At 42.4% G+C, this 22,975-nt stretch overlaps 2 protein-coding genes across 2 annotated transcripts; both read right to left on the bottom strand.

Annotated features, from left to right (window-relative positions):
- Nucleotides 1-1,888: 1,888 nt before the first annotated feature.
- Nucleotides 1,889-2,845, bottom strand: LOC108404465 (olfactory receptor 13C7). Its single transcript, XM_036996585.2, has one exon. The coding sequence runs from the start codon at nt 2,843-2,845 to the stop codon at nt 1,889-1,891; it is 957 nt and encodes a 318-aa protein (XP_036852480.2).
- An 11,325-nt stretch (nt 2,846-14,170) lies between these two features.
- Nucleotides 14,171-15,130, bottom strand: LOC108404839 (olfactory receptor 13C7-like). The gene has a single exon (XM_036996594.2). The coding sequence runs from the start codon at nt 15,128-15,130 to the stop codon at nt 14,171-14,173; it is 960 nt and encodes a 319-aa protein (XP_036852489.2).
- Between the last annotated feature and the right edge of the window lie 7,845 nt (nt 15,131-22,975).

The raw sequence follows: 22,975 nt of genomic DNA, 5'->3' as shown, positions 1-22,975 counted from the left end.
TTTTTATTTTTAACTATTTGTTGGGAGAACTTTCAAAATAAAATTTCTTTTTCAGAAAGAGATTATAGAGTTATGTTCTTTCTGTGGTTGTTGCCCATGACAGTGAGTGTTTTGTTAACCCTCATGTCTGTGCCACTGTCAGGGGTATGTCAGATTCTGGACTCAAGCCATTTCCCTTAGAACTCTGCAAACCTGTTCTACTGACATCTATATTTTGGGCTGCAGAGTATCAGGCCGATGGTGGTCAGATTCTTATTCCTTGGTGGGAAATACTCTTTTCTTTTGTGCAAAAGTCTGTAGAGTTATTTTGGTGTATATGGGAATCAAAACTTATCCCTGAATATACTGTACATAGGTATGTCTTTTGCTACAATTCCTATGTGGCGATTGATGAACCTTTTATGAACAAAGTATTTAAAGCTTCTTTTCAGTAAAACGTCTTTTTTTTCTCTTGATTATTATTTGTCTTTGGTCTGCTCTGTTTCCTCCTTGTGATATCTATAATGGATCCCCTGGTATATCTTTCATGTCTCTAATCTTTTCTTAACTGAAATCTCTATCTTTTTCTCTGTGGTCTAGGAAAGAAACAAATTATTTTTAATTTGAAGTTTTGATCTTAAGCATTGTCCTATTTAAATACTTTCTACTGATTCTTATTTGATCAATAATGAGGGATTTTAATTTTTTCCCCTGAGAAAATGTTATCCTCCTGTCACCTTTTCTACTAGTCTTCTTTTTGTAGACTGTCTTATTTTATTGATTCAATTGCCTCTAGAATTCACACTACAAAGAATTTTCTTTAATGTTTTTACCATCTTCCTGCAATATTTTTATAATAAGCAAAAATGTGCAGATTTTTCCAGCTTGTCTTGATTTTTTATTCTGTTTCTTCTTTATAGGATTAAATGTTCATATTCACTGTCAGAGGTTTTCTATTCTGCTCATTCTTTTAACTGAAATTCCAGATTGATTATTTTTAGGACATGGCTTGGAATTCCCACCAGTCACGTGGGTGATTCTTAGATGTCTCCTGGTGAACCTCACCTTCTCCGCCTGACTACTCTGTGGCTTTGGGGATTCCTAGGTAGTAAATCACAGTATGGTCCCCACTTGGCTGCATGCATGGTCAAGCCAGGCCAGGAGTTTAATAGAATTCACTAGATTCTCTTCAACACATCTCCATTCCTGCATTACTCTGATGGCCCATGGGATGCCATTGCCATCTAGGAACAGATCCCAGGGATAAAGACCATCTTCAAAAAAAGAAAAGAACAATGGTCTGAGCTTTTGACCCTTGCACCAGTTTGCCACAACTTACTCTCCTCTTTGCTCCAAGGATGTGAGTGATTTTCTGGTGGGACCTTGATTAAGGACAAGGGAAAGAGGTTGATTATGGATACAGGGAAAGGACACTAACACTTTAAGAATTCATATGAAAATAGGGAGAAAGAAACTATGTGATGAAGTAAAAATAGTACTTAATATGGAGTAGGAAAAGTTGAAAGCATAGTAAGGACCCACTGAAATATGTTCAAAGAAAGAGGCCAAGGAACAATTGAATTACACACCTACAGACTGGAGCTTTTCATGAGTTAATACAACTTGAAGACTTTTGGTGACATCAATTTGTTCAGTAAGTATCACAGAGATATAGAACTATAAGGCTTGACCAACATGAATATACTTTTTTAGACCTCTTTATAGGATAAGGTGAAAAAAGTCCCATTAAATGCTCCTATTCACACAAAGCCCTTCTGTGTAAGGAGATTCTGTGTAATGAGATTTACCTGTGTGAACTTTGATGATGTTGACCCTTCATCTTATCCTCTGAGACTCTCAGGTGAGTGTAACAGGGGAGCAGAGAACCATCAGGACTCAGCCACTGTCATCAGGTGAAGTGTTTCTGAAATATAAGGTTCCTCACAGCAGCCTTCACGTCCTTGTTCCTCAGGCTGTAGATGATGGGGTTCAGCATGGGGATCAGCACCCCATAGAAGAGGGAGATGAGCTTGTCAGAAAGGTCCTGCTTGTCTGCCCCCCGGGGGTCCTTGGATTTGGGCTTCCCATACATGAAGAGGATGGTCCCATAGAAGACGACCACCACAGTGAGGTGGGCTGAGCAGGTGGAGAAGGCCTTTTTCCTCCCCTCAGCTGATGGGATCCTCAGGATGTTGGTGAGGATGAAGATATAGGAGATGAGGATGAACAGAACAGGTACCCCCAGGAAGATCACATTGGTGACGCCCATGCTGATCACATTGGTGGAGATGTCAGCACAGGCCAACTTGAGGACAGCCAGGATCTCACAGGTGAAGTGGTTGATGATGTTGTTCCCACAGAAGGGCAGCTTCATCGCAAGGGATGTTTGAACCACGGAGGCAATGCTTCCACATGCCCAGGAGCTGACAGCCATGGGCACGTAGGCAGCCCTGCTCATGACCACAGGGTACCTCAGGGGGTTGCAGATGGCAACGTAGCGATCAAACGCCATCATGCCCAGAAGCACACACTCTGTGGCTCCCATGGCAAAGGAGAGGAACATCTGCACGGCACAGGCTGAGAAGGGGATGGCTTTCCTGGGGGTCAGGAAGCTGTCAAGAATGAGGGGGACCGAGGAGGTTGTGTAGCAGATGTCCAGGAAGGAGAGGTTCCCCAAGAAGAAGTACATGGGCGTGTGCAGGCGGGGCACGCACACAGTCACCAGGATGAGGACCCCGTTGCCCAGTAGGGTCACCAGGTACATCAGCAGGATGAGCACAAAGAACGTTTTCTCCAGCTTTGGGTGGGCGGAGAGGCCCAGGAGAATGAACCCCACCACGGGGCATGTCTGATTGGACCTGTCCATGGTCATCTACTCTGTCACTGCAGGAACTCAGAACGCCAGCTGAATGATTCTCTAATGCTCAGAGTGGCCAGAAAGGTGGTGAGGAGCTGGACACAACTCTTGCAGTCTGGGGGTTCTCTGTGTTGCTCTAAGTAAAATGCAGAGATTTGAGTGAAAATTTTCCCTGTGATATTTGGCTGCTCATGGAGGTGTTTGACATGTCACCTGATGGGACTTAAGTTTCCTCATCACATTCAAGAATGACATCACACCTTTACTTCAAGTTATACCATGTGTGGCTGACTTGTTGTAGTCAGTTTGGCGAGAAATGTTATACTCCCTTTGTATGATCCCCCCTCACCCCACTTTGGGGCATAGGACTGATAGGAATAACTCACCTTCATTTTCAGGTCCTGGTGATTCTGGTATCCCAGCACCCGGGATACTGCCTTCCTCCTCTTTCCCTGCCCTCTCGCATGGTCCCCAGGCCCCTGAGAGACTCATCCATCCATTCCTTCACTCACCTGGCAAACTCCTCTGGAGCAGGTACCGAGAGAGCTGGCCTTCACCAGTCACTTGACTTGTGGGACTTGTTAAGTCCCTTTTCCACTCTGTGCCTCTGTTTCCCTAATGCTCACTTTTGAATGAATTATTTTTAGAGGTATCCATCTCAGGGGCTAGATAATCTCATGAATGTCTTGTTCTTGGACTTCCAGTCTCACCACTGAGAGGGCCTCTCCCCTTTCCCTCAAGTCCCCTCCATGCCTCTTAGTCACAAGGGACAAAGCTGGCAGTGGAACCAGGCAATATTGTTTTGAAAGTTCTCTCTTACCGTTTTTTGTAAACAGGTCAATAGAAAGAAAATCACTTTTCTGAGATCTGGGAACAGTTTAGAGGCTGAAAACATCCAACCCAGTCTGAAAGTAGCAGCCAGAGGAGTTAGCACTTGAAATGGGAGAAAGCTAAGTTTTCTTGTCTTTGTTCCGTGTTTGGGTGAAATCCACAAAGGACCATCCATTACATATGTGGGGCCACTTAAATCTCACCCTGTTACTGGGATTATTCTAGTCCCTGAAGTGATTAAAGTTTAGAAATTGAAGTGACAAAGTTTAAGTTTTATACATCTGGGATTATGTCCCCAAGATCCAATTATTCTGAAATTCTTTCTTCCTCTTCCCCCCCTTGGCCCCTTCCTGTTGAGCTATTGGAAAGTACTAGAGAGGAAGGGTCATTCTGGTCCTGCCAGAATTAACATAAACCCCCAAACAGTGAGAACTCTGAGCAGAGCCCCTGATGGATCGGGAGAACGTGAAAGCCACTGCACAGGACAAATTCTTGTAGTGCAGTAGTCCTGGCGTATTCAGGATCTCAGGGTTGGAAAGAAGCAAGTGGCCTAGAAGTTTCCCCCATGTCTGTGTCCCATCAAATAGATTCTGAGCCCCTGGCACGGGCCAGGCCTTTACAGGGCATTGGGAGAGTCACGAAGCAATGTGCTCCTGGCTCCTGCTGTGAAAGTCTCACAGGCAGAGCGCCTATGGGCTTGAAGAAGGCCATGAGCGCAGAAGCAATGTCTGCATGTGTTGTTTGCCATTGCTTTATCCTCTTTGGAGAATAAACTTTTGTTGGGGCAGCCGAGGGACAGTTGGCCGATGTCATGGAATGAGGGAGAGGATGTAGCCATTCTGTTTCTTATACATTTTTTGCCTAATCCTTATTTTAACAGCACCCTCCTAACAGCACACCTGGTTCTAGGGGGACCTGGCACCATGAGCTCCTCTTTGCTGGAGAGTCCTTGCTCAGCTCTCCTAGTCTGGCTTGGGATTTGGTTCTCTCAGATCTGCTATGCAAATGACCACTAGTCCATCCAGTTTCCAGCCTTCAAAATGTTATCACTCTGATGTCTCCCTTCTTCTCCTCAACCTTGTGGATTTTGTCATAAAAAAAATTTTAATACAAACATAAGAAAACTTACTATGGTTTTTGTGGGTTTGGGGGAACGAAATTAGATGCATGTATCCAGTCTTCCTTTATGCCAGAGTCCTGATTCTGTGCAGTTTCTGATGTCATGTATTATTTTCTTATTTATGTCAGTCCACTGTTTCTGGTCTGTTTCCCTCTTGCTAGAATGCTGGATTCTCAGAGGCTCGGTTTTTTTAAATTTCTAATTTTGGTATCATTAATCTACAATTACATGAGGAACATTATGTTTACTAGACTCCCCCCTTCACCAAGTCCCTCCCACAAACCCCATTACAGTCACTGTCAGCATAGTAAGATGCTGTAGAATCACTACTTGTCTTCTCTGTTGCACAGCCCTCCCCGTGCCCCCCCACATTATACATGCTAATCGTAATGCCCCTTTCTTTCCCCCCTCCTTATTCCTCCCTTCCCACCCATCCTCCCCAGTCACTTTCCCATTGGTGACTGTTAGTCCATTTTTGGGTTCTGTGATTCTGCTGCTGTTTTGTTCCTTCAGTTCTTCCTTTGTTCATATACTCCACATATGAGTGAAATCATTTGGTACTTGTCTTTCTCCACCTGGCTTATTTCACTGAGCATAATACCCTCTAGCTCCATACATGCTGTTGCAAATGGTAGGATTTGTTTTCTTCTTATGGTTGAAGAATATTCTATTGTGTATATGTACCACATCTTCTTCATCCATTCATCTACCAATGGACACTTAGGTTGCTTCCATTCCTTGGCTATTATAAATAGTGCTGCAATAAACATATGGGTGCACATGTCTTTTTCAAACTTGGCTCCTGCATTCTTAGGGTAAATTCCTAGGAGTGGAATTCCTGGGTCAAATGGTATTTCTATTTTGAGCTTTTTGAGGAACCTCCATACTGCTTTCCACAATGGTTGAACCAATTTACATTCCCACCAGCAGTGTAGGAGAGTTCCCCTTTCTCCACAACCTTGCCAATATTTGTTGTTGTTTGTCTTTTGGATGGCGGCGATCCTTACTGGTGTGAGGTGATATCTCATTGTGGTTTAATTTGCATTTCTCTGATGACTAGCTATGTGGAACATCTTTTCATGTGTCTGTTGGCCATCTGAATTTCTTCTTTGGAGAACTGTCTGTTCAGCTCCTCTGCCCATTTTTTAATTGGATTATTTGCCTTTTGTTTGTTGAGGTGCATCAGCTCTTTACATATTTTGGATGTCAACCCCTTATCGGATCTGTCATTTATGAATATATTCTCCCATACTGTAGGATTCCTTTTTGTTTTATTGGTGGTGTCCTTTGCTGTACAGAAGCTTTTCAGCTGGATATAGTCCCACTTGTTCATTTTTGCTTTTGTTCCCCTTGCCTGGGGAGATACGTTCATGAAGAAGTTGCTCATGTTTATGTCCAAAAGAATTTTGCATATGTTTTTTCCTAAGAGTTTTATGGTTTCATGACTTACATTCAGGTCTTTGATCCATTTTGAATTTTCTTTTGTGTATGGGGTTAGACAATAATCCAGTTTCATTCTCTTACATGTAGCTGTTCAGTTTTGCCAGTACCAGCTGTTGAAGAGGCTGTCATTTCCCCATTGTATGTCCGTGGCTCCTTTATCATATATTAATTGACCATATATGTTTGGGTTAATATCTGGACTCTTTATTCTATTCCACTGGTCTGTTGCTCTGTTCTTGTGCCAGTACCACATTGTCTTGATTACTGTGGCTTTGTAGTAGAGCTTGAAATTGGAAAGCGAAATGCCCGCTGCTTTATTCTTCCTTCTCTGGATTGCTTTGGCTATTCAGAGTCTTTTGTGGTTCCATATGAATTTTAAAACTATTTGTTCCAGTTCGTTGAAGAATGTTGTTGGTAATTTGTTAGGGATTGCATTGAATCTCTAGATTGCTTTAGGCAGGATGGCCATTTTGACAACATTAATTCTTCCTAGCCAAGAGCATGGAATGAGTTTCCATTTGTCAGTGACCTCTTTAATTTCTCTTAGGAGTGTCTTGTAGTTTTCAGCGTGTAGGTCTGTCACTTCCTTGGTTAGGTTTATTCCTGTGTATTTTATTCTTTTTGATACAATTGTGAATGGAATTGTTTTCCTGATTTCTCTTACTGTTAGTTCATTGTTAGTGTATAGGAAAGCAACAGATTTCTGTGTATTAATTTTGTATCGTGCAACTTTGCTGATTTCAGGTATTAGTTCCAGTAGTTTTGGAATGGAGTCTTTAGGGTTTTTTAAGTACAATATCATGTCGTCTGCAAATAGTGACAGTTTGACTTTTTCTTCACCAATCTGGATGCCTTGAATTTCTTTGTTTTGTCTGATTGCCATGGCTAGGACTGCCAGTACTATGTTGAATAACAGTGGGGAGAGTGGGGATCCCTGTCTTGTTCCTGATCTCAGAGGAGAAGCTTTCAGCTTCTCACTGTTAAGTATGATGTTGGCTGTGGGTTTGTCATATATGGCATTTATTATGTTGAGGTACTTGCCCTGTATACCCATTTTGTTGAGAGTTTTTATCATGAATGGGTGTTGAATTTTGTCAAATGGTTTTTCAGCATCTATGGAAATGATCATGTGGTTTCTGTCCTTCTTTTTGTTGATGTGGTGGATGATGTTGATGGATTTTCAAATGTTGTGCCATCCTTGCACCCCTGGGATGAATCCCACTTGGTCATGATATATGATCTTTTTTATCTATTTTTGAATTCAGTTTGCTAATATTTTGTTGAGTATTTTTGCATCTATGTTCATCAGGGATATTGGTCTGTAATTTTCTTTTTTTGTGGTGTCTGTCTGGTTTTGGTATTAGAGTGATTCTGGCTTCATAGACTGAGTTTGGAAGTATTCCCTCTTCTATTTTTTGGAAAACTTTAAGGAGAATGGGCATTATATCTTCTCTGTATGTCTGATAAAATTCAACGGTGAATTCATCTTGCCCAGGGGATTTGTTCTTGGGTAGTTTTTTGATTACCGCTTCAATTTCGTTGCTAGTAATTGGTCTGTTTAGATTTTCTGTATCTTCCTTGGTCAGTCTTGGAAGGTTGTATTTTTCTAGGAAGTTGTCCATTTCTTCTAGGTTTTCCAGCTTGTTAGCATATAGATTTTTGTAGTATTCTCTAATCATTCTTTGTATTTCTGTGGGGTCTGTCATGATTTTTCCTTTTTCATTTCTGATTCAGAGGCTGGGTTTTTATGTTTTTCTTTTTTTATTTTTCACAGATGTATCTCTTCAAAGTATAAAAAGTGGACCTGGCTCACACTAGGCACTCACTGAATAATTGTTGAATGAATTAATGAATTTGTGACCTAACCTTGTGTCCTTCTTTGGCCCATGTTAGCTCTTCTTTTTGTATTTTATTATATCTTCATCCCACCTTTTTGAACTTCAGTTTTTGTAAACATTTTATAAAGGACATATTGGTACAGTAGAACATTTATGTATTTTATAAATAAAGAATGAAACATACAGTGTAAATCATCAGCAAGGACGATTTTGAAACCTAGGAGACCATTGACCCCAGATTTCTGGCTTCTGGCTGTGGCTCTGCCTTCCCAGATATTCAACAAGCCAGAGCATCTATCTTGAGCACAACAGGATTGCGGAATTCAGGGCTTTTGGCCCCATCCAAAGATGTGCCAGCTTTCTTCTCATCTGTACCATTTACCTTTTTTTGTCAGAGGCTACCTATGGTGAACGGGGTTTGGTGACTGCCAAGATTTTAGAGTGCCCCTCTGAGCTGTGAGATTCCTTGAAGGTCCAGTTTGGAGTATCTCCCTCCTCCCTTGGGTTTCTCCTGCAGCTCTTCCCCAGCTCATCAGCCCCCAGTACTCCACTCATGGGATTGGGTCTCCTGTGCAAAGCTCAGGAGCAAGTGGAAGAGAAGGGCCCACACCACTGGTTTGGCCACTGTGACCGTTCCCAATACTGCCGGGCACTCGGGATTCAGGACTGCACCACAGGGACAGCCTGCCTTCTGCTCTTTACAGGAGCTCTGTCCACATTAGCTCTTGACATCTTATTATATTGATATAACGTAACACCTCCCCATACTCCACTGTAACGAGGAGATAGTATATGGAAGAAGGAGATATAGGTATGAAATCAGTGAGGTTAAGTAAAAATCCTGTAGATCTTAATTTGAATTTGAATTGTATATATGTATGAATGTATGTATGAATAAATAAATAAATAAACCCTCCTTCCACTGAAAGGGCTAGAGACTATGAGAAACTCAAAAGCACCCCTAGCTATTCCCAATAAGGAAAGAAGAGCTCTTAGAAAAAAATCACTATTTCTGGGTTCAGAGAGGACTGGGAATGTTGAGCCAGGAGCGTCTTGATGGGCCAGAAAGCAGGGAAGCCATCAGAAATACGAGGGTCTGTTCAGAAGATCTCAGGAGCTATGAACTTATAACTACGTTAAAACAGAAACACTCAAGTATCTGATCCTATCGCCAATATTCAGGAAATACAGGGACCGACTCGGCAGCGCTGTAATGAGCAAAGCGCAGACTATGGTAACGTAATATTGTGATTTGTAAGAAACAGCTATTTGTTCATTCTGATGACCAAAATGTATATCTCATATATATTTGGTCTTCGTCCATGATTCCTGGCTCACAGCTCCCCAAACGCTTGGAAATTTCTGAGCAAGAGCAATGAGAGCATCTTTTGTTGTAATATTTCTTCTCGTCCTCAGTTTCTGAAAAACACTTAGAGCCATACGGGTGATGTGGGTGTCTTGCTAATCAACAAGCTCCTTTCAACCACAGCATAAACCTCATTTATGTCAATGAGGTGACTTTTGGAAAGCAACTAAGAATTGGGGCTGGTTGCCAGCAGAACCAGCCAAGAATAGAGGATAGGAACTTGTAGTTTCACCCCCTGATTTCCAGAGAGGGTAGAGGGGCAGGAGGTAGAAGCAATCACTAGTGGCCAATGATTTAATCCATTGTAAGTATGTCATGAAGCCTCCATAAAAACCCAAAAGACATTGTTCGTAGAGCTTTTCTGGGTTGAAGAACACAAGGAGGTTCGTAGAGAATAATAGTATGCTGGTTAAGGCATGGAAGTGCTGTGTCTTTTCCCCCAAACCTTGCCATATGCATCTCTTCCATCTGGCTGTTCCTGAATTATATCCTTTTATAATAAGTTGGTAACCTAGTAAATAAAATGTTTTTCTGAGTTCTGTGAGTGGCTCTAGCAAATTAATTGAACCCAAGTAGGGGATCGTCAGAACCTGCAATCTATATAGCCTCTTGGTCAGAATCACAGGTGACAACCTGAGCTTGCAACTGGCTCTGAAATGGTAGTTGAAGGGAAGCGGTCTTATAGGGCTGAGCCCTTAACCTGTGGAACTTGATGCCCTCTCTAGGTAGATGGTGTCAGAATTGAGTTAAATTGCAGCGTACCCAACTGGTGTTAGGACCCCTTCCCTGTGCAGCCCCATCCCCCCATACACAGTGAAGCGGTACCAGAACTCTTAGATAAACCCTACAGTTTCCCATAGTGGAAAGGCATTCCTTCCTCAAAAGAAGTAAGTTAAAAGAGAGTGGGAGGAAAAAGACAAGAAATAAATGTTGGTGAGGATGCGGAGAAACCAGAGCACTCCTGCACTGTTGGTGGGAATGTAAATTGGTGCAACGGCTGTAGAAAATGATATGGATATTCTTCAAAAAACTAAAAATAAAAATAACATTTGACCCTGTAATTCCAGTCCTAGGAATTTACCTGAAGAAAACAAGATCCCTGATTCAAAAAGACCTGTGGACTCCTATGTTTATCGCAGCACTATTTGCAATAGCCAAGATATGGAGGCAACCTAAGTGTCCATCAGTATATGAATGGATAAAGAAGATGTGGTACATACACACAATGAATTATAATTCAGCAATTAAAAGAAAACAAATCCTCCCATTGCAACAACATGGAAGTATCTAGATGGTAACATGCTGAGTGAAATAAGTCAGGCAGAGAAAGACAAATACCAAATTATTTCACATATTTGTGGAGTATAAAAACAAAGCAAAGCAGAAGGACCAAAATAGGAGTGGACTCATAGACACCGAGACGGAACTAGTGGTTACCAAGGGAAAGGGTTTGGGGAGAGGGGAAAGGGGAGGGGATAGAAGGGCACGATAATTTGCAGTCATAATACAGGCAGGTCACTGGGACCGTAGTAAGGCATGGGGAATACACTTAATGATTCTGTGACATCTTACTACTTTGGTAGATAGTAACTGCACTAGAGGGAGTGAGGATTTAATAATATGGGAAACTGTTGAACCACTGTGTTGTATATTGACACCAACGTAAGATTGTATATCAGTGATACTTTAATGAAAAAAAAGTGAGAGGGAGAAAGGAAGGAGGCAGTGCCAAGGGGAGAAAAGAAGAGAGAATTATAGAGTCAAAGAGACTAATCATAACGTATAGATTTATTTGGATTCTGGTTCAAATAGATTGAAATAAAGCCTTTATAAGCCATTTGGGGAAATACAAATGTGGAATAATTGAAGATATCAGGGAATTACTGTTGAGTTTTAGGTATATAATGGTAATTTATTAATATTTTACAAGAGTACCAATCATTCTTAGGGATACTTAGAGATAATGAAATACCAATTTTTATTGCGATCTGTTTCGAAATTCTCCAGAAGAAGAAGAAATAATCCATGGGGGTGTAGATGAACAAGACTGGCCATGGACAGATCGTTGTTGGATCTGGGAGATGAATACCTAATGGTTCATCTTACTGTTCCCTTTCCTTTTCTATAGGTTTAAATGCTCCCACAAAATAAAAGAAAAAGGACTTCTCCAAGTCTTAACTCATGTGTTGCAGCCTCTATTTCTGTTTTCACATGGTTCTCTGTGCATCTGATCTGTCATCCCTCTCAGCAGACCAGCTTTCTCTTTCTTGCAAGGCACGTGGCCATGTCAGTCCTGCATTTATGTGGTCTCTTAGTTTAAGAGCCCTATGCCAACTAACAAGAGTCTCTACATACAAATTCTAAATTCCTTGGAGAGAAAGAATGATTATCCCAGTTTTGGTTGAGAGTCCAATCATCTGCGGCCAGAGGAAGGGGCATGACTGTCCCCTCCTCAGGTGCTAGGAGAGGAGACATTCTGCCTCTGGCAGGGTATCTAGTTAGCATCCCGCAGGCTCCAGATGTGCCAAGCTCAGAATTCCCTGGGGACACTAAGCAGGACATGTAGTGACCTAAGCCTCCAGCCATGAGTAGACTCATCTACTTATTCCAGGGCACCATTCAAATTCCATTATTTCCTGTATTTCATGGCAAGAAAAAGAGTGGGAAACATAGAACCTGGGAGGTGGGTAGGGTGGGGGTGGTAGTCAGATTTCAGAGAAGTTATCTACAATATAAAACAAACTTCAACATTACAACCATAATACACAGGACAGCTGGAATTGAACCAAGGTTTGGTTCTAAAGCTTCTGATGCGAACACAGCAGTATGCTGCCTCTTCCAACCATTCTACATGATTTTTGTGAAGTATTGCCAGTGTCCACAGATTCTGAAAGAGTACCCTGTGTTACTTGAGCACTGGAGTTTGCACAGTGTTGCCGATTGGGTTTGCTGGGAAGCCCAGTCTGCGATGGAGATTGGGGTACAGGAGGCTTATTAGGGAGCGGTCTTGGGCTCAAAACTGGTGGAAGGGAGGATAAAGAAGCAGGATTGGGCAGAGGGAGAAGTTGGGTTGTGATGCAGTCTCAACAGAGGTCTCAGTCAATCCCCTGGGAGCTCTGGCACTGGGATGGCCCTTCTGTGTTGTCTCGAGTGCGGCAAGACGTTTATATCTCTCCATCGATCAGTCATTGGTTATGGGCTTCCGCGAGAGAGGGGCCGTGGCCTTAGGTGAGTCAGCTCCCTTGAGCTACTCGGTGAAGGAGACCTGCTGATGGAACACCGCCTTCAGTCCTGCAGGAAGATTGGGTGGGAACTGGGGAAGTGAAGTATGTTGAAAAGGAACTTTGTTCTGCAAATATTTCATTTTTAAGTCAATTCTTGACTTGTAAAGCTTGGCATTCATCCCTAGCCCACGTCATCCTCTCTATACTGAGCTAAGAAGGCTGTAGATGGGTTCTGTGCTCAATAGCAAAAGGCAAATTCACACAAGGGTGGGACAGATAATACTGGGTTTGATATGGTGAATTAGGAAGGGCCCCTGTGCTCCTACAGGCTGAGAGACTAAGGGCCCGCACAGGCAGTCACCAGTGTCCACATTTCTGCCCAGCGTGGGCAGAGGAGCGCTGTGGGGCTGAACTGGCTGATCATGTCCCCGACAGAAGCCCGGGACACCCAAGCAAGGCAGGCAGGAACCATTGTTTTCATCAAAAAGGTTTGATTCTCAGGAAAAAATAGTCATCTGATTGCCTCAAGGAAAAAGAGATATTCAAAATCTTCTCCCTCACAATATCTTTGCCCCTTTCTGTGTCTCTACTGACTAGATCTGCCCACATTTTACCTCTGGGCATCTTCCCAGGGACATGGCAAACCGGCCCAGCTTTTCTGTGTCACCACTCCAGGTCTCCTCAGCCACTTGCTGGGCCCCCTCTCCTGTTGGTCCCATCTCACCATCCTGACTCCACCGTCCCTCAGATTGCCCTGTCGCCCCTGCTCTGCCCTCCCCAGTAGAGGAGAGAGCAGCCTACAGGCCAAACTGGATTTACACAACACTCACTGAGGGCAGAGAAATGAAACGCAAGATCAGATGCCAGCTGCCAGTGCTCCCAGGCTAGGCTTCCCCACATGTGTATTTCAGCATCCAGCTTACTTGCCTTCACAGGAAATGCCCTACATGCGATCTGCATAGTCCCAACAGCTCTGAATCTCAGGGAAAGGAAAAAGGCCGACTCCACTCTCATCTCCAGACTTAACTGTGACTCCAAGAAAAATAAATTTTGAAGGTGTGCCATTTCATCTGCAATGAAGACAATTTTTTCAAACTGTTATGTCATGAAGTTTTGCCCTGCGCTTGTCTTCAGTGCCTCCTTCCCAGAGTAGGTTCTTGGATCTTTATGTAACACAAGGGTACAACCGAACTGTTTTTCCCAAGAGAAAGGAGCAGCCTGCTCACAAAGGTAATTTTGGAGTTGCACAATAGAGAATCAGAAAGATCCCTACTTGGTTTTTCAGCAGCTTTCCAGTGAAGGTTTCCATCCCCTCGAATCATACTCCTGTCAGGTTTTAGAATTCATCATGTTTGAAATTGGGTTCAGTAACAAAGTTCTTCATTACATGTGTAATTTTTTTTCTGGTAATTATTATTCACATGTATCTTCTGTGGGGGACACATTCTTCTGAGATTCGAGGGTGAAGACAGCCGAGAGGCAGAGATCTACAGGGACACCTGTCCTCCACAGTCACCGGGTGACACATTTCCAATTCATCAGGCTCCTCACAGCAGCCTTCACATCCTTGTTCCTCAGGCTGTAGATGATGGGGTTCAGCATGGGGATCAGCACCCCATAGAAGAGGGAGATGAGCTTGTCAGAAAGGTCCTGCTTGTCTGCCCCCTGGGGGTCCTTGGATTTGGGCTTCCCATACATGAAGAGGATGGTCCCATAGAAGATGACCACCACAGTGAGGTGGGCTGAGCAGGTGGAGAAGGCCTTTTTCCTCCCCTCAGCTGATGGGACACTAAGGATGTTGTTGAGGATGAAAATATAGGAAACAAGGATGAACAGAACTGGGACCCCCAGGAAGATTACATTGTTCACGCCCATGCTGATCACATTGGTGGAGATGTCAGCACAGGCCAACTTGAGGACAGCCAGGATCTCACAGGTGAAGTGGTTGATGATGTTGTTCCCACAGAAGGGCAGCTTCATCGCAAGGGATGTTTGAACCACGGAGGCAACGCTTCCAGATGCCCAGGAGCTGACAGCCATGGGCACGTAGGCAGCCCTGCTCATGACCACAGGGTACCTCAGGGGGTTGCAGATGGCCACGTAGCGATCAAACGCCATCATGCCCAGAAGCACACACTCTGTGGCTCCCATGGCAAAGGAGAGGAACATCTGCACGGCACAGGCTGAGAAAGGGATGGCTTTCCCGGGGGTCAGGAAGCTGTCAAGAATGAGGGGAACCGAGGAGGTTGTGTAGCAGATGTCCAGGAAGGAGAGGTTCCCCAAGAAGAAGTACATGGGCGTGTGCAGGCGGGGCACCCACACAGTCACCAGGATGAGGACCACATTGCCCAGCAGGGTCACCAGGTACATCAGCAGGATGAGCACAAAGAACATTTTCTCCAGCTTTGGGTGGGCGGAGAGGCCCAGGAGAATGAACTCTGTCACAGAGGCAGTCTGGTTGGTACTTTCCATGGCATGTCTCCTCTTTCAATTGAAGAAAAGACTCAGAAATCCAAACTCAACATTCTTCAACTTACAAACGCTCTGACCTTCTGGTCTGGAGTTTCAATTAGGATGAGTGGTTAGAAAACTAATGAATTCCCACAGTCTCTGTTTCTGAAAAAAAGAAGCAATACAATCAGAAATTACTTTGGCTCCATAGGACATCAAATATACAATATTTCACATGATGATTCTGATAACTTAATGCATTTGATCAAAGGTAAGACATATAACACACTGTGGTAGTTCTGTGTCCATATGGCTATTCATCTCACTAAACTTTGATCAGAAAAGTGACTTGAAGTTTGCTCCATGTTTCCTAACTTTGTGCCAGGTGCTAGTGAAATGATTTGTTGTGACTGCTCCTTTATTTTTTCTCTCCATATTATTCTCACAGAAAACATACTCCTGCTGTTCCCAAGATCTCCTTTCTCATGGGAAAAACCAGCCTCAGGACTTTCCTTCCATTTCTTCATCTGTCCATTCACCCAACCATCCATTCATCCATATTTATCCATTTACCAAAACACTTGTTCCACACCCCGTGTGTGGGTATGACAATGTATGTGAGGAACAGGGGTGACCCACAGCTCAGGCTTAAGTGGGCTCACAACCTGGCAGGGTGGGGGAAGCAGAAGGGCTCAGGAGAGGCCAGAGCCCCCAAAAGGGCCCTCAGGGTATTGTGGGAATAGGGGTCATGGAGGGCTTCTTTGGTAACACGGAATCCGGCTGAATGTTAAGGACAAACAGAGACTGGACATGGAGAGATGCAACAGAAGTGGGGAAGGAGTGTCCAAGAAAAGTTTGTCCTCTGGAAACAGCGATATGTCCCTAATAGTTTGAATCTGATGTTCCATGAAGGTAGATGGAGGACTGGCCCCAAATCCATAGCAGATCACAGCTTCTAGAAATCTAGTTCTCTTAGGTAACTAAAGCAGCGCTTTTTTTCCCCTATCATTCTATTGGGTCACCTTCCCCCTGGGTGTGTGCCCACACAGAAATCAGTGGACATTAATAGTCCATGAGCCTTTTAGCTCAGGTGCCAGATATGCCACCCTGACTAATATCTTGTCACTGATTATGGTCCCCAATTAACCTATCCAACCCCCCTTCCGCATCCTAGACTTTTTCTGCACAACACTACAGTAATGCATGGCTTTCCTTCTTGGTCTTTTCTAAGGGTTAAGAGCACTACATTCCCAAACAGAGTATTCCATTGTTTGCAGAGTTCTGGAGTATTAGAAAACTCTCCTTCATATCAAACCAAGCAGGCAGCTTTCTAAATTTTTCTCATTCACATGATGGTGCTTAGCTTCCTTCTGGAATGGCATTGTATTTGTGGAAAGTTATCGGGTCTGTAAGCCAGAGATTTGGGCTGTATTCTGCTTAACTTTCTAACCTGCTATGTAAACTTCAGTACTTCCCTCTCTTAGATCCTCAAATTATCCTATTCTGTGTTTGGATTAGAAGAGATCAAGGATGTTCAAACTCTTTAAGAAAGAAAACTTTTGTTTTCTTAAAACCAGAAACATCAAATATAAAGCTGAGCTGCCCAGCTGATGTGGGGAAGGAAGGCTCAGAAAGTCTGGGCTGCTCAGCCTGTGAGGCCCCTTCAAGGCCAGGCCAGGCCACCGGGATGCACAGCTCCAGGAGGCCTCAGTGACATTGTAGGCAATATTAATGGCGCCCTCTGGAGCATAACTCCAGGACAATTCCAGCCTTTTCTATGGCTACAGTGTGAATGATGTTCCCCAGGGTTGTATAGGAAGAGGTTCTGAAACCTCAGGACCATCTCATCTCTGAAGTTATGTGAGTCCATTTAATACAACTGAAAGTTTCAGCAGCTTCTTGCCATTTAGTTTTGCTGACCCAGGAAGACGGGATTCTGCATGGTCCTCAATCTTCACTGACATTGTTTCATCTCTTCCCTTCTCAAGGCCCAACCCCTTTGAAAAATCAAACACAGAAGCTGAAACTGTGCTAATAAAAAGTTGAGGATCACTCCTCTAGGAACTCTCACTTACCTCTATCAGTAACCTACTGAGAAAGGATCCTTAGTCTTGGAAATAGTACTTGTGCCAGAAATAGCAACATTAGTTTGTAAGGCCCAGGCTGAGCTGTCCACCTCTGATTTGAAGAAGGGGTGAAAGCTGGTTCTTCCTATCATGTCTTGGTTCTTTGGTTTAGGCAAAACTCCAAAAGAACAACCGTTACGTTTAGAAGGAAATTTAGAATCAGTGCTGTAACTGGGACTACTGTGCTCCCTGAAGTGATTAAAAGTTTGTAAATGGAATCATATGAAGTCAGGAAGCTTATTATACTTCTGGGACAATGTCCCCAAGATCTAATCATGCTGAAAGCACTCTAGGAAGACTTTCTTTCCTTTGCTCCTGCTGGAGCTTTCGACTCTTAGGCCACTGAAGGACATCAAGGACATTTGCATGTCCTGTTTGAATTTCTATAAACTTCAAAAAGCTTAAAATTTTTGAAAAGAGCAGCTAGAGAGATAAGAATTATTTAGGAACATCCTATGTTCATGGCATTATGGAACCAACAGCTATGGGCACCATGCTTCTAAACCAAGAGCTCAAGGGCGTGGCTATGGACACATGGGGGAATTTCCATCTAGAGCCCTGGGGAGGCTTCAAGGAGGAGGCAGTTTCTGGCCAGACCTTGCACAATGGGGAAGAATCTACACATGAAGAGACAGAAGAGGGCTGGGAGAAAGGTGAAGACCATTTTGGGGACAGAGCTTGGCACAAACCTTAGGCTTGAGTATTTCTTCCATGGTTTCAATAAGATACGGGTTTGAAAAGCATCATGGAACAGGTGCTATAAGACAACTCCAGGGAAGTTCAGGGAATCTGGAATGAGGTAGCAACCTCTAAGACAGCCCCCAGTGATTCTTGCCTACTAGTTTTCATGCCTTTGTACAATTTCTTCCCCTTTGGTAACTTGCTTCTAACTAACAGACTATATACACCCTCATGGTGGGTTCGATGAAACAAACTGCCAAATGGGAGAGGCTCAAGTGGCAAGGAACTGAGAGAAGTCTCTGGCCAACAGACAGTGTGGAATTGAGGTTCTCATACCAACAACCTTCAAGGCACTGAATCCTACCAACAACCATCTACGTGAGCTTGGAAATAAAGCCTTCCTCAGTGAACCTTCAACTGAAACCCCAGCGCTACCCAGCATCGTGACAGCAGTCTTGTGAAAGACCCTGAAGCAGCTAATCTGCACTCAGATTCTTGACCTACAGAAACTGTGAAACAATACATGTTTGTCCTCTAAGCTGCTAAGTTTTGGAGTGATTTTTTTGCAACAATGAATAACTAATACATAGAGTTATAAGCTGCGAGGGAGAAACTAAGAAGAGAAAGTGGTAACACATCTAAAACAAAAGTGGTCCAACAAAGGGGCGCTGTCTGCATCCACTCTGTCTTATTGCCTCCGTAGGACTTAGGTGATTAGGAGGCCTTTCCTCATTCTGGACCAAAGCCTGCCTGTCTGCACCTGGCTCTATCCTGGATCCTTCCTTAGCTCTTGGGGCCCGCACAGGATAATTCCTCTTTTGTGTATCAGCCCTTAAGATACAGGAAGGCAATAAATCATCATAGATATACTGTTACACTGAAGATGTGTACCTGAAGTAGGAATAGCATTTCTTCTACAGTAAATTAAAAAATAACAGAGTAACTAAATAGTAACCATCCTAGATGAAATCATGACTGAAAGCAATCTTGGCAAACCGAAGCTCTGCCATCAGTCCAAGTGGCACAAGGAATCCTGAGCCCTCAATGACCTGCTTGTGAGAGGAGCTTTTCACTATTACTTGGAGCAAAGAAATAGTAACAAACACAATAACAAGCCCACAACAGAATACACCTTCCTTTTGTACTGAGGCTGCTAGAAGGTTCTCTGGACAAATTTGTGGCTTGCCAATAGTAGTCATAGCAAGTCCTTATATTTAGACAAGATAATAGAAGAGATAGTTCTTATTTTGGGTAAAATTTCCTTAGAGTAAAATGCATAAATCTTGTTTATCATCCAATAAGTTTTAACAGCCATGTAACACAAATTCTTTTCAAGTTGTAGAGTATTTCCAGCACCGCAGTTTTCTCATGCCACTTCTCAGGCAAGCCCCAATGCCGCCCTGCCCAGAGAAATCCCTGTTGTTCTGATATTTTGCACCTTTGTTTAAGCCTTACCTTTTCAGAAATATCATATTAATAAAATCATGTAGTAAGTATTCTTTAGTGTCAGCCCTCATTCAGAATAATGTTTTTGGGACTCATCCTTTTGGCTGCATGATTTAATAGTTTGTCTCTTTTCATTACTGATTAGAATTCCATTACATGAACACACCAGTTTGTTTATCCATTCTCCTTGGTGATAGACATCTGGGCTGTTTCTAGTTTGGGCTGTTATGAATAAAGCTATTATTAATGTTCTTGCAAAAGTCTTTTTGTGGACATATATTTGAACTTCTCTTGGCTAAATACCTGAGAATGGGATTGCTGGGTCATAGGATAGATATACACTGAATTTTATAAGAAATGAAGAGTTCTTTTGCCAAAGTATTTGTACTGTTTTATACTCCTATTGATAATGGATGAGAATTCTTATTGAATTACATTGTTGCCAACATTTGGTGTTGTCAGTCTTTAAAATTTTAGCCATCCTGTTTAATATGTAGTGGTATCTCACTGTGGTTTTCATTTACATTTTCCTGATAACTAGTGATATTGAGCACTTTTTTTCCTTTTCCTTTTTTTATGGAAGTATAGTTGATATACAATAGTAAATTGGTTTAAGCTGTACAACATAGTCTATTTCAGCATGTCTAATCTATTTCTATTTAATGTAATCATTGAGTAGTTGGGTCTAATCTGCTATTTTGTTATTTGTTATTTATCTCATCTATTTTTTGTTTCTCTGTTTCTACTTTCCCGCAGTCTCTTAGTTTAACTGAATAGTTCTTTGAACTAATTCCATTTTTATTTATCAATTTTTTTAAAGTTATATGTCCTTGCCTTATTTTTCTAGTGGTTGCTCTAGGAATTACTATATACATCTGAATCTTTTAGCTGTCTCAAAATTCTTGCTCAAACAAGGATATATAATCAGTTAGGCAAATGAAAGACTCAACCCCAGTGCCAGACTACTTCTACCAAAATATCCTAGGTGCTTGCTACTCAAAATTTTATCTAAGACTAGTAGTGACTTCACTTGAGATCTTCTTAGAACTATAGGATCTCCAGTCCCACTCCAGATTTAGTGAACCATATTCTCTATTTTAACAAAACCCTCAGACAATTCATTTGCTTGTTAAAGTTTGGGAAGCATTTATCTCAGTAGTTAATTGACTTCAGGAGTAACAGAGAAAATGTGAGGCATGTCAGAATCCCTATTTGGCAATGTCCATCACTTCTTGGACTCTACCACACTATGACCTTCTTGGGTAAACTTGGACACTTTTGTTTGTTCCTTGGTTGCAAATAGTACTCCCAGACTGGCCACAATCCCACAACCAGATTTTTTGTTTTTGTTATTTTTTGTATTATCAGGTAGCTGCTTGGTTCCCTGCATTGCTCTGAGACCTGGTACTCACACCTAGCCTGCTCAAGATGGAAAATACACAATGCCTTTGCCCCATGCAATGCCACATCCATTTTTCTTAATGAAATGCTGTCTTCTCTCTACCTCCACATCTGTGTTATACTTGCAGCAGAATAGCTTCTGGACTGAAATGGTGGCTCTCTTAAAAGCCAGACAACCTGATTCTGAATCTCTATGATATTGTCCTACTGTTGGAAATATAGTGGTCATAGGTTGGGTTTCCAAGGTTATAGACTCTGAGGGATTTGGCATATGAATTTTGGTGGGACAAGGCATTTAGTCCATAGCAGCCTGCATTGTGTAAAAGCAGCTCTATCTCCTCTTGATGATGAGGCTCATTTATAAATTAATAGGATAGTGACTCCTTTCTTTGCCTGCTGGTCTCTTGGCATAAGAAGTCCAGTATGACTGGTGGATAGCCATAGCTTAAAGTTTAATAAATACAACAGAATAAGAGTCCAGAAATTAATCCTTACATTTATGGCCATTTGACATTCAATAACAATGCCAAGGCAATTCAATGCAGAAAAGGATAGTCTTTTCAACAAATGGTGCTGCAAAATATTCATATGTAAGAAATTAATGAGACCCTTACCTCACACCATGCAAAAAATTAACTCAAAATGGTTCACAGACCTAAATGTAAAACCTAAAGCCATATAACTTCTAGAAAAAGTAATAGGAGAAAACCTTTGTGATCTTGGGTTTAAGTAAAGACTTCTTAAGACACCAAAATTCATTTTAAACATTGGTAGATTGTACTACAAAATTAAAAACTTTTATTTTTCAAATGACACCATAAAAAATGAAAAGACAAAAAAAGGACTAAAAATACTTGCATATTATATACATGATAAAGGATTTGTATCCAGGTTACATAAGAACTGTAATATATGACTAAATAATAAAAGGACAACCCAATTAAAATATCTTCATCATGAGTTCTGCACAGTGGTATAGAGGGCAGGTCAAAGTGTGGGCAAAGGGTCTGTTGGTTTCTATGCAGAAGATCAAGGCCTAGCTTGGATACCCAGAAAATGAACTAAGATACGATATGAGGAGGAGCTTCCGGCATCAGCACTCTCTGGAGGACTCGTGCCAGGGGATGATCATCAAAAAGCCTCCACAGGGATCTGGGTGATGCTGCGGTTGTGGCTGCATCCACCCCACCGTTTCCTGGACTTGCCATTGGAATGAGGAGGGAGATGTCTAGGCTGGCATGTGCATACAGTGAGACAACGAATTTGACCAGATCTGTACTGTTGGAACTCAACCAGGAGTTGGGAGGGGTGCAAGTTGTAGCACTCCAAAATCTTATGACTATAGACTATCTACGGTTAAAAGAATATATGGGATGTGAACAGATCCCAGAAATGGGCTGCTTTAATTTGTCTGATTTTTCTCAGACTGTTCAAGTACAGTTGGACAATACCCATCATATCATAGACAAATTTTCGCAAATGCCTAGGGTGCCTAAATGGTTTTCTTGGCTTCACTGGAGATGGATGGTAATTATAGATTTGCTATGTTTATGTCACCGTATTCCTATTATGTTAATATGTGTGTACAAATTAGTTAGTAGTTTAAAACCTATACATGCTTAAGGTACTCTACAAGAAGATATGTCAAAGAAAATCAATCCTCCCATGTTTCCTTCCATATGCTACCTCTATAGCTTTTCTTCTTCCTTCCTAATTACAACCCTTAAATAGAATTCGTGCCTCATATCGAATTTACCGAGTATCATAATTCCTCCAGGTGGTAAAGATACCTCGAGACAAGTGCTGAGCATAGAAGCCACAGGGCATAAATCTGCAAAGAAGTAAAAAGCTAACCTTTTCAAACAATATGGCTTCTCTCTCACTTACCAACTTTACATTTCCCTGTATGGCCCCGGAAGATGACTGGTTAGCCAGAGACGGGTAAGATTCCTCAAGGGAGGAACAACCTAAGACAGGCACAGTTGCAGGGGGGCCATCAGGTGAGAAATTGGGGATCAACAGAGGTGAGGCTCAGAACCTCATCCCCCCGCTTTGAGAGAAATCTTCTGCATCCGTGGATGTTTTGATGCCCTTGTCTAGCTTGGATTAATACTTAGTCCACAGGCACACACCTGATCATCTACATTTGCCCTCTTACAGCACTAAACTATGTTTTCTACCTTTATCTTGCATCTACCTACCACTTCAGCAT

Source organism: Manis javanica, chromosome 2, assembly GCF_040802235.1.
Source record: "Manis javanica isolate MJ-LG chromosome 2, MJ_LKY, whole genome shotgun sequence".
Taxonomy (NCBI): domain Eukaryota; kingdom Metazoa; phylum Chordata; class Mammalia; order Pholidota; family Manidae; genus Manis; species Manis javanica.
Note: the sequence above shows the minus strand (reverse complement) of the source record. Positions and strands in the feature narration are given on the sequence as shown.

Bases quoted from the DNA above. Each gene is read 5' to 3' on its own strand.
- LOC108404465 (XM_036996585.2), bottom strand. From the start codon at position 2,845: ATGGACAGGTCCAATCAGACATGCCCCGTGGTGGGGTTCATTCTCCTG.
- LOC108404839 (XM_036996594.2), bottom strand. From the start codon at position 15,130: ATGGAAAGTACCAACCAGACTGCCTCTGTGACAGAGTTCATTCTCCTG.